We start from the raw sequence: 11,901 nt of genomic DNA, 5'->3' as shown, positions 1-11,901 counted from the left end.
CATCGGCTTTCATACCCGGCCACCAAAAATGTTTCTTGAGATCCTTGTACATCTTCCCCGTTCCAGGATGTATTGAGTATCTGGTTTTATGAGCTTCTCTAAGTACCATTTCTCTCATATCTCCAAATTTTGGTACCCAAATCCTTTCAGCCCTATACCGGGTTCCGTCTTCCCGAATATTAAGATGCTTCTCCGATCCTTTGGGTATTTCATCCTTTAAATTTCCCTCTTTTAAAACTCCTTGTTGCGCCTCCTTTATTTGAGTAGTAAGGTTATTATGAATCATTATATTCATAGATTTTACTCGAATGGGTTCTCTGTCCTTCCTGCTCAAGGCATCGGCTATCACATTTGCCTTCCCTGGGTGGTAACGAATCTCAAAGTCGTAATCATTCAATAATTCAATCCACCTACGCTGCCTCATATTCAGTTGTTTCTGATTAAATATGTGCTGAAGACTTTTGTGGTCGGTATATATAATACTTTTGACCCCATATAAGTAGTGCCTCCAAGTCTTTAATGCAAAAACAACCGCGCCTAATTCCAAATCATGCGTCGTATAATTTTGTTCGTGAATCTTCAATTGTCTAGACGCATAAGCAATCACCTTCGTTCGTTGCATTAATACACAACCGAGACCTTGCTTTGATGCTTCACAATAAATCACAAAATCATCATTCCCTTCAGGCAATGACAATATAGGTGCCGTAGTTAGCTTTTTCTTCAATAACTGAAACGCTTTCTCTTGTTCATCATTCCATTCAAATTTCTTCCCTTTATGCGTTAATGCAGTCAAGGGTTTTGCTATTCTGGAAAAGTCTTGGATGAACCTTCTGTAGTAACCAGCTAGTCCTAAAAACTGGCGTACGTGTTTCGGAGTTTTCGGGGTTTCCCACTTTTCAACAGTTTCTATCTTTGCTGGATCCACCTTAATACCTTTTTTGTTCACTATGTGACCGAGGAATTGAACTTCTTCCAACCAAAATGCACACTTTGAAAATTTAGCGTACAATTCTTCCTTCCTCAATACTTCTAACACCTTTCTCAAATGTTCACCGTGTTCTTGGTCATTCTTTGAGTAAATAAGTATGTCATCAATGAAAACAATGACAAACTTGTCAAGGTATGGTCCACACACTCGGTTCATAAGGTCCATGAACACAGCTGGTGCATTAGTTAAACCAAACGGCATGACCATAAACTTGTAATGACCGTAACGTGTTCTGAAAGCAGTCTTTGGAATATCATCTTCTTTCACCCGCATTTGATGATACCCGGAACGTAAGTCAATCTTTGAATAAATAGACGAGCCTTGTAGTTGATCAAATAAGTCGTCGATTCTCGGTAGTGGGTAGCGGTTCTTGATGGTAAGTTTGTTCAACTCTCGGTAGTCGATACACAACCTGAATGTACCATCTTTCTTCTTGACAAACAAAACAGGAGCTCCCCACGGTGATGTGCTTGGTCGAATGAAACCATGCTCTAAAAGTTCTTGTAATTGGCTTTGCAGTTCTTTCATCGCACTGGGTGCGAGTCTGTAAGGAGCACGAGCTATTGGTGCAGCTCCTGGTACAAGATCTATTTGAAATTCAACGGATCGATGTGGGGGTAATCCCGGTAATTCTTTCGGAAATACATCGGGAAATTCTTTTGCGACGGGAACATCATTGATGCTCTTTTCTTCAGTTTGTACTTTCTCGGCGTGTGCTAGAACAGCATAGCAACCTTTTCTTATTAGTTTTTGTGCCTTCAAATTACTAATAAGATGTAGCTTCGTGTTGCCCTTTTCTCCGTACACCATTAAGGGTTTTCCTTTTTCTCGTATAATGCGAATTGCATTTTTGTAACAAACGATCTCTGCTTTCACTTCTTTCAACCAGTCCATACCGATTATCACATCAAAACTCCCTAACTCTACTGGTATCAAATCAATCTTAAATGTTTCGCTAACCAGTTTAATTTCTCGATTCCGACATATATTATCTGCTGAAATTAATTTACCATTTGCTAATTCGAGTAAAAATTTACTATCCAAAGGCGTCAATGGACAACTTAATTTAGCACAAAAATCTCTACTCATATAGCTTATATCCGCACCCGAATCAAATAAAACGTAAGCATATTTATTGTCAATAAGAAACGTACCCGTAACAAGCTCCGGGTCTTCCTGTGCCTCTGTCGCATTAATATTGAAAACTCTTCCACGGCCTTGTCCATTCGTGTTCTCCTGGTTCGGGCAATTTCTAATAATGTGGCCCGGTTTTCCACATTTATAACAAACTACATTGGCATAACTTGCTCCGACACTACTTGCTCCGCCATTACTCGTTCCGACACCATTTGTTCCTTTCGTTCTGTTAACCCCTGGTCCGTAGACCTCACACTTCGCCGCGCTATGACCATTTCTTTTACACTTGTTGCAAAATTTGGTGCAGAACCCCGAGTGATACTTTTCACACCTTTGGCATAGCTGCTTCTGATTGTTGTTGTTATTGCGGTTGTTATTGTTGTTGGGATGATTGTTGTAGTTGCTGTTGTTGTTGTTGTTGTTGTTGTTGTTGTTGTTGGGCTGTTTGTTGTAGTTGCGATTGATGTTGCGATTGTTGGGATAATTGTTGCGATTATTATTGTAATTGCTGTTGTTGTTGTTGTATTGGTGATTCTTATCACCGTTTTCCTCCCACTTTCTTTTGACTTGCTTCACATTGGCCTCTTCAGCAGTCTGTTCTTTAATTCTTTCTTCAATCTGGTTCACTAGTTTGTGAGCCATTCTACATGCCTGTTGTATGGAGGCGGGCTCGTGTGAACTTATATCTTCTTGGATTCTTTCCGGTAATCCTTTCACAAACGCGTCGATCTTCTCTTCCTCATCTTCGAACGCTCCCGGACACAATAGGCACAATTCTGTGAATCGTCTTTCGTACGTGGTAATATCAAATCCTTGGGTTCGTAACCCTCTAAGTTCTGTCTTGAGCTTATTGACCTCGGTTCGGGGACGGTACTTCTCGTTCATCAAGTGCTTGAATGCTGACCACGGTAGTGCGTACGCATCGTCTTGTCCCACTTGCTCTAGATAGGTATTCCACCATGTTAACGCAGAACCTGTGAAGGTATGCGTAGTGTACTTCACTTTGTCCTCTTCAGTACACTTACTTATGGCAAACACCGATTCGACCTTCTCGGTCCACCGTTTCAATCCGATCGGTCCTTCAGTTCCATCAAATTCCAAAGGTTTGCAGGCAGTGAATTCTTTGTAGGTGCATCCTACACGATTTCCTGTACTGCTAGATCCAAGGTTATTGTTGGTATGTAGCGCAGCCTGTACTGCGGGTATGTTTGAAGCTAGAAAAGTACGGAATTCCTCTTCATTCATATTCACGGTGTGTCGAGTAGTCGGTGCCATTTCCTTCAAAATAGTCAAATGGAACAAGTTAATCATACAGAATATTAAGAGTAGTTAATAGTATTTGGTAGCATAATATGAACTCATTTATAAAAGCTTTTTCTTCATATTAGCGTTTTATAAGTTTAAATTCGGGTAGTACCTACCCGTTAAGTTCATACTTAGTAGCTAATATACAATTCAACTACTACAATTCTATATGAAAAACTGATTATAATAATATTTCGCGTTCAAACTTTTATACAATATTTTACAAACTTACAATACCGCTTATTTTACATAAAGCATGAAATATAGCACACAATAACTTTGATACAAGATAGTTGTGAAGATAATTCTAGCTAGTACACAAGTCGTTCAGCAAAGACAATAAAGACACGTAATTCATACGTCCAGAAACAAGTCATGCATTCTGGTTTTACTAGGATTACTTCCCATCCTTGGTCTTGTGGAACATAACCGTTATGGCCGTTGATAAGACAGTGTGTTGTAACATCGTCAAAAGGACGAGGGTTACGTAATGTCCAACAGTCCCGTAACAATCTAAAAACCTCATTTCTTACCCCAATTACCGACTCCGTCACTTGTGGAAACGTTTTGTTTAATAGTTGTAGCCCGATGTTCTTGTTCTCACTTTGGTGAGAAGCGAACATTACTAATCCGTAAGCATAACATGCTTCTTTATGTTGCATGTTAGACGCTTTTTCTAAATCACGAAGTCCAATATTCGGATATATTGAGTCAAAATAATTTCTTAACCCGTTGCGTAAAATAGCATTTGGGTTCCCCGCAATATATGCGTCAAAGTAAACACATCGTAACTTATGGGTTTCCCAATGTGCTATCCCCCATCTTTCAAACGAAAGTCTCTTATAAACCAAGACATTCTTGGAACGTTCTTCGAATGTCTTACAAACTGATCTCGCCTTAAATAGTTATGCTGAGGAATTCTGGCCGACTCTAGACAAGATTTCATCAATCATGTCTCCGGGTAGGTCTCTTAAAATATTGGGTTGTCTATCTATTTTGTGTTTTTAAACTGTAAAATAGACAAGAGTTAGATTCATAAAAAAATACTTATTAATACAAGCAATTTTTACATATATCATAAAGCATAAGAACACTATATTACATATATTACACCACACGAATACAACTATCTTATTCCGACTCGCTCGTTTCTTCTTCTTCGGTTTTGGTTCGTTTTGCCAAGTTTCTAGGGATATATGATGTTCCCCTAATACGAGCCGTCGTTGTCCACATTGGTTTAGAAAAACCTGGTGGTTTAGAGGTTCCCGGGTCATTGTTACAACTTAAGGACTTCGGGGGTTGACGATACATATAAATTTCATCGGGGTTGGAATTAGATTTCTCTATTTTTATGCCCTTTCCCTTATTATTTTCTTTTGCCTTTTTAAATTCAGTTGGGGTAATTTCTATAACATCATCGGAATTCTCGTCGGAATCCGATTCATCGGAGAATTGGTAATCCTCCCAATATTTTGCTTCCTTGGCGGAAACACCATTGACCATAATTAACCTTGGTCGGTTGGTTGAGGATTTTCTTTTACTTAACCGTTTTATTATTTCCCCCACCGGTTCTATTTCTTCATCCGGTTCTGATTCTTCTTCCGGTTCCGATTCTTCTTCCGGTTCCGACTCTTCTTCCGGTTCCTCTTCGGGAACTTGTGAATCAGTCCACGAATCATTCCAATTTACATTTGACTCTTCATTATTATTAGGTGAGTCAATGGGACTTGTTCTAGAGGTAGACATCTATCACATAATATCAAACGCGTTAAGAGATTAATATATCACATAATATTCACATGTTAAAAATATATAGTTTCCAACAAAATTTGTTAAGCAATCATTTTTCAAGTAAACACGGTCGAAGTCCAGACTCACTAATGCATCCTAACAAACTCGATAAGACACACTAATGCAAAATTCTCTGGTTCTCTAAGACCAACGCTCGGATACCAACTGAAATGTCCCGTTCTTATTGATTAAAAACGTTCCATATTAATTGATTTGGTTGCGAGGTTTTGACCTCTATATGAGACGTTTTTCAAAGACTGCATTCATTTTAAAACAAACCATAACCTTTATTTCATCAATAAAGGTTTAAAAAGCTTTACGTAGATTATCAAATAATGATAATCTAAAATATCCTGTTTACACACGACCATTACATAATGGTTTACAATACAAATATGTTACAACAAAATAAGTTTCTTGAATGCAGTTTTTACACAATATCATACAAGCATGGACTCCAAATCTCGTCCTTATTTAAGTATGCGACAGCGGAAGCTCTTAATAATCACCTGAGAATAAACATGCTTAAAACGTCAACAAAAATGTTGGTGAGTTATAGGTTTAACCTATATATATCAAATCATAATAATAGACCACAAGATTTCATATTTCAATACACATCCCATACATAGAGATAAAAATCATTCATATGGTGAACACCTGGTAACCGACATTAACAAGATGCATATATAAGAATATCCCCATCATTCCGAGACACCCTTCGGATATGATATAAATTTCGAAGTACTAAAGCATCCGGTACTTTGGATGGGGTTTGTTAGGCCCAATAGATCTATCTTTAGGATTCGCGTCAATTAGGGTGTCTGTTCCCTAATTCTTAGATTACCAGACTTAATAAAAAGCGATTTCGATAATTCAACCATAGAATGTAGTTTCACGTACTTGTGTCTATTTTGTAAATCATTTATAAAACCTGCATGTATTCTCATCCCAAAAATATTAGATTTTAAAAGTGGGACTATAACTCACTTTCACAGATTTTTACTTCGTCGGGAAGTAAGACTTGACCACCGGTTGATTCACGAACCTATAACAATATATACATATATATCAAAGTATGTTTAAAATATATTTACAACACTTTTAATATATTTTGATGTTTTAAGTTTATTAAGTCAGCTGTCCTCGTTAGTAACCTACAACTAGTTGTCCACAGTTAGATGTACAGAAATAAATTGATAAATATTATCTTGAATCAATCCACGACCCAGTGTATACGTATCTCAGTATTGATCACAACTCAAACTATATATATTTTGGAATCAACCTCAACCCTGTATAGCTAACTCCAACATTCACATATAGAGTGTCTATGGTTGTTCCGAAATATATATAGATGTGTCGACATGATAGGTCGAAACATTGTATACGTGTCTATGGTATCTCAAGATTACATAATATACAATACAAGTTGATTAAGTTATGGTTGGAATAGATTTGTTACCAATTTTCACGTAGCTAAAATGAGAAAAATTATCCAATCTTGTTTTACCCATAACTTCTTCATTTTAAATCCGTTTTGAGTGAATCAAATTGCTATGGTTTCATATTGAACTCTATTTTATGAATCTAAACAGAAAAGTATAGGTTTATAGTCGGATAAATAAGTTACAAGTTGTTTTTGTAAAGGTAGTCATTTCAGTCGAAAGAACGACGTCTAGATGACCATTTTAGAAAACATACTTCCACTTTGAGTTTAACCATAATTTTTGGATATAGTTTCATGTTCATAATAAAAATCATTTTCTCAGAATAACAACTTTTAAATCAAAGTTTATCATAGTTTTTAATTAACTAACCCAAAACAGCCCGCGGTGTTACTACGACGGCGTAAATCCGGTTTTACGGTGTTTTTCGTGTTTTCAGGTTTTAAATCATTAAGTTAGCATATCATATAGATATAGAACATGTGTTTAGTTGATTTTAAAAGTCAAGTTAGAAGGATTAACTTTTGTTTGCGAACAAGTTTAGAATTAACTAAACTATGTTCTAGTGATTACAAGTTTAAACCTTCGAATAAGATAGCTTTATATGTATGAATCGAATGATGTTATGAACATCATTACTACCTTAAGTTCCTTGGATAAACCTACTGGAAAATAGAAAAATGGATCTAGCTTCAACGGATCCTTGGATGGCTCGAAGTTCTTGAAGCAGAATCATGACACGAAAACAAGTTCAAGTAAGATCATCACTTGAAATAAGATTGTTATAGTTATAGAAATTGAACCAAAGTTTGAATATGATTATTACCTTGTATTAGAATGATAACCTACTGTAAGAAACAAAGATTTCTTGAGGTTGGATGATCACCTTACAAGATTGGAAGTGAGCTAGCAAACTTGAAAGTATTCTTGATTTTATGAAACTAGAACTTTTGGAATTTATGAAGAACACTTAGAACTTGAAGATAGAACTTGAGAGAGATCAATTAGATGAAGAAAATTGAATAATGAAAGTGTTTGTAGGTGTTTTTGGTCGTTGGTGTATGGATTAGATATAAAGGATATGTAATTTTGTTTTCATTTAAATAAGTCATGAATGATTACTCATATTTTTGTAATTTTATGAGATATTTCATGCTAGTTGCCAAATGATGGTTCCCACATATGTTAGGTGACTCACATGGGCTGCTAAGAGCTGATCATTGGAGTGTATATACCAATAGTACATACATCTAAAAGCTGTGTATTGTACGAGTACGAATACGGGTGCATACGAGTAGAATTGTTGATGAAACTGAACGAGGATGTAATTGTAAGCATTTTTGTTAAGTAGAAGTATTTTGATAAGTGTCTTGAAGTCTTTCAAAAGTGTATGAATACATATTAAAACACTACATGTATATACATTTTAACTGAGTCGTTAAGTCATCGTTAGTCGTTACATGTAAATGTTGTTTTGAAACCTTTAGGTTAACGATCTTGTTAAATGTTGTTAACCCAATGTTTATAATATCAAAAGAGATTTTAAATTATTATATTATCATGATATTATGATGTACAAATATCTCTCAATATGATATATATACATTAAATGTCGTTACAACGATAATCGTTACATATATGTCTCGTTTCAAAATCATTAAGTTAGTAGTCTTGTTTTTACATATGTAGTTCATTGTTAATATACTTAATGATATGTTTACTTATCATAATATCATGTTAACTATATATATAACCATATATATGTCATCATATAGTTTTTACAAGTTTTAACGTTCGTGAATCACCGGTCAACTTGGGTAGTCAATTGTCTATATGAAACCTATTTCAATTAATCAAGTCTTAACAAGTTTGATTGCTTAATATGTTGGAAACATTTAATCATGTAAATATCAATCTCAATTAATATATATAAACATGGAAAAGTTTGGGTCACTACACCAAGGTGGTAGTGAGGCATTTGTGACGGATGGGTTCAATAGTTGGAAAAAGATCGAGAGACTTAAAGAGCATGTTGGACATGTAAATAGTTTTCTTAATAAAGCACTACAAAAGTGCGATTCTTTAAAGAAAACAAATGAATCTATTGTCAACACCTTTCATAAACAAGATGAAAAAAAAAGAGAATCGAATGCGGTTAAGTGCTACGATTTCTGCTTGTAGATATTGTTTGAAAGGTGCACTACCATTCCGTGGTCATGATGAGTCGGGAACATGTATTTATAAGGGAAATTTCTTGGAATTGATGGACTTTATCTTATTTCATAATGAGGAACTCCGTAATCTACTGAAAGCTCCGTAATCTACAAGAGTTAAGAACAAATGGGTTTGAAATTGTCTTAAAGAAAGTGTTGTCTTTTTGTGGGGAACATGGAATCCTTTTTTTGAAAATGGATGAAGATTGTAGTAATTCAAGGAGACAAAAGGAGAAAATCACCAATCAACATTATTATGAGATAGATTGTTTTAATACCGTTTTGGATATGCAAATTCAAGAGTTTGGTGATCGTTTTAGTGAAGCTAGTACCGAGTTACTTTTTTGTATGTCGGCGTTGAATCCACGTGATTCATTCTCGATGTTTGATTCGTCAAAACTAATAAGGTTGTGTGAGTTATATCCAAAAGATTTTAATACTACGGATATGATTAAATTTGAGAATGAACTTGAATATACCATCAAAGTGTCCTAAATGATCCAAATTTAAGGACTTGAATGGTATTGCCGACCTTGCTAGAGTGATGGTGGAAACAAGGAAAATAGAACTTATACGTTGCTTTACCGGTTATTAAAGCTAGCATTGGTGTTACCCGTTGCGACCGCAATAGTTGAGCGATGTTTTTCGTCAAAGAAAATTAGAAAGTCGAACCTACGCAATCGTATTGGAGAGGAGTTTCTCAATGCTTGTGTAATTTGTGCGATCAAAAGAGAAACTCTAGTCGAAGTTAAAGATGAAGATGTAATGGAGCGTTTTAATCATATGCGTTTACGCAGAGGAAAATTCTAGTTTTTGGTACATTTCGTTCCGTTTTTTGTTACATTTGGTGGGGAAAAAATTTAAGCTTTTGTTGACTTTTTTTTTTGCCCCCCGGTGACTTAGAATCCTAGATCCGCCAATTTTTGGTGGTCTGTCTCCTTTAGGGGAGGTCGATAATTTGACCCTCGTTGGCTACATATTAACCCACATTTTCATCCCTTCCATGAAGTTCCACCCATGGCACCTTTCCCACATCGCGTTGGGGGGTAAAGGGTAGGGAGTTTTACCGTTCATGCCCCGTATGGAATTGGTGCGGGTTTCCTCCTGGGCACGCAGTTGGGAGGCGGGTATAACTGTGTAGGAGATGAACACGTGGGTGGTTAAATCCCCCTGTGTGATCCTAACAGGTGTCCAAAAAAAAAGATGTTCCGACACCATGACCAAATGACATGATATCGGCTCATTTATACAATATTTTACTCGCGATATCGGGTTCTTTCGGGTTATTACTTGGTGAAAATTGAAGACCTTAGTTCATGTTTTTAAACGAAATGATATTTTGAGATCAAGAAGTCTTAATGTTGGTTTATTGATGATTTCTTCAAGGTGCGGTATCAAACGAGCAAGGGATGAAGTAAAAAGACGAAAATATCAAATAAGTTTCAGTTCAGAACCCCATCGCGGTCGCGATGGGGGTGTTGCCCTCGTGATACATCAACAGAACAAGAAGCAGTTTCGAGCACCTAGGGTCGCGGTCGCGACTATGATATCGCAGGCGCGATGCAGGTTTTTCAAAGGAGGTCGCGGTCGTGATGTCTTGATCGCGATCGCGACACGAGGTCGGTCAGGACTCCGAATTTCAGCCCTATAAATACCCCCATTAAACCCCAACTTTAGAATATCGATTAATTTACGAATTTTGAGGCCAGAAGGGTCGTTTTTGAAGGTTTTAAAGCCACTCTTCATCAAATTTGAAGATAATAGCATCAATGTGAAAGATTGTAGCATCTATTAATCATTTGTACCCTAATTCTTCATTATATTAGTGATTTATGATGAATACTATTTGTTCCAGTTATTATTTTGTTCTTTCTTTTGCCATGCTAGGCTAAACATATTTGTGTTCACTTTGATGTAAACTTATGATTTGGGATTGTTCTATCTTTTGATTTATTAAGGTTTTATGTTTAATTAATTGTGCTTTCTTGAAAGATCCATTGTTATGTTCATCTATATATCGTATATTTAATTATACAGGTTATTGAATATGATTTATGTGAATTTATCAATATTCATAGCTTCTACTTCAACACTTTAATTATATTAGGCATACTTTTAATTATTCGATACTTTTGTGAGAATTTAATTCTTGCAAAAGTTACTTTTCTGCTATCTTTGTTTGGGTTTACGCGTTAGTTTTGTTGTGTTGTGATTTCAGGGTAGGTGAAACAGAACTCTGGAACCATCTAGAGTTTATAATACGCGCAGTAAGGTTAAAGAAGAGCAGTTAATCTTAGAAGGTTTTGCAGCGTTACCTTTTTATATTCCGGTGGAGCAACATTGATGAGATCATAATGATCCGTTGTGGGAGTACTTGGTCACAGACGACCAAAACTCAATGACTCCCACTCTGTTCGTTGTAAACACTATGAACGACTACAATGAATACAAAGCGAACACTATAGGAAATACAAATGAAATGGCAAATAAACAGTAACCACCAAACCTAAGCCTAAAACATATACATAAACTCGACCCCGTATCCAACCCCGCATCTTCATTCCTCAAAAACCGCCAATCCAAATCATTCATCGGGCAACCCAAGAACACCTAACCCGAGGCCTATTTACCAAAGCCAACAAAGTCAACAACGCCGGCAACAACATCAAGCCCACTAAAGACCCAACGACGGGAAAAATGGAATGAATGAACCAAACAAGCCGTAACCGAGCAGATCAAAAGCAGAATCAAACCATATAGGAACCAATCATCTTCGCCAAGTTTTCTAAGGACATTTACAAACCCCCGACCCAAGCAGTCAGCAATCAGCGCCAGCTACCGCCAGCAGTCACTAGCAACTACCAGTGACCCCCAACGACAACCACCACTACCAGTTCCATCATAGGCCACCAGCGTCCACCAGCGGCCGTCAACGATGTCAACAGTAACTAAAATCGCCCTCAACCGTTAACATCCACTTGTAGCCACCAGGCTACCATCGATGTCATCAGGTAGT

The 11,901-nt window shown here is 36.6% G+C and overlaps 1 protein-coding gene across 1 annotated transcript; it reads left to right on the top strand.

The window, feature by feature from the left end:
* The first annotated feature begins 8,607 nt into the window (after positions 1–8,607).
* Positions 8,608–9,695, top strand: LOC139841570 (uncharacterized). The gene is made up of 2 exons (XM_071831785.1): positions 8,608–8,712; positions 9,426–9,695. The coding sequence occupies exons 1-2, from the start codon at positions 8,608–8,610 to the stop codon at positions 9,693–9,695; spliced, it is 375 nt and encodes a 124-aa protein (XP_071687886.1).
* The last annotated feature ends 2,206 nt before the right edge of the window (positions 9,696–11,901 follow it).

This window comes from Rutidosis leptorrhynchoides, chromosome 4 (assembly GCF_046630445.1).
Source record: "Rutidosis leptorrhynchoides isolate AG116_Rl617_1_P2 chromosome 4, CSIRO_AGI_Rlap_v1, whole genome shotgun sequence".
Classification (NCBI taxonomy): Eukaryota; Viridiplantae; Streptophyta; class Magnoliopsida; order Asterales; family Asteraceae; genus Rutidosis; species Rutidosis leptorrhynchoides.
This window is presented reverse-complemented; position numbering and strand designations above follow the sequence as displayed.

Excerpts from the sequence above, each read along its gene's own strand:
- LOC139841570 (XM_071831785.1), top strand. The coding sequence starts at position 8,608 with ATGGAAAAGTTTGGGTCACTACACCAAGGTGGTAGTGAGGCATTTGTG. Across the intron at positions 8,713-9,425 it reads TTAAAGAGCATGTTGGACAT|AGTGATGGTGGAAACAAGGA; the intron begins GTAAATAGTTTT and ends CGACCTTGCTAG.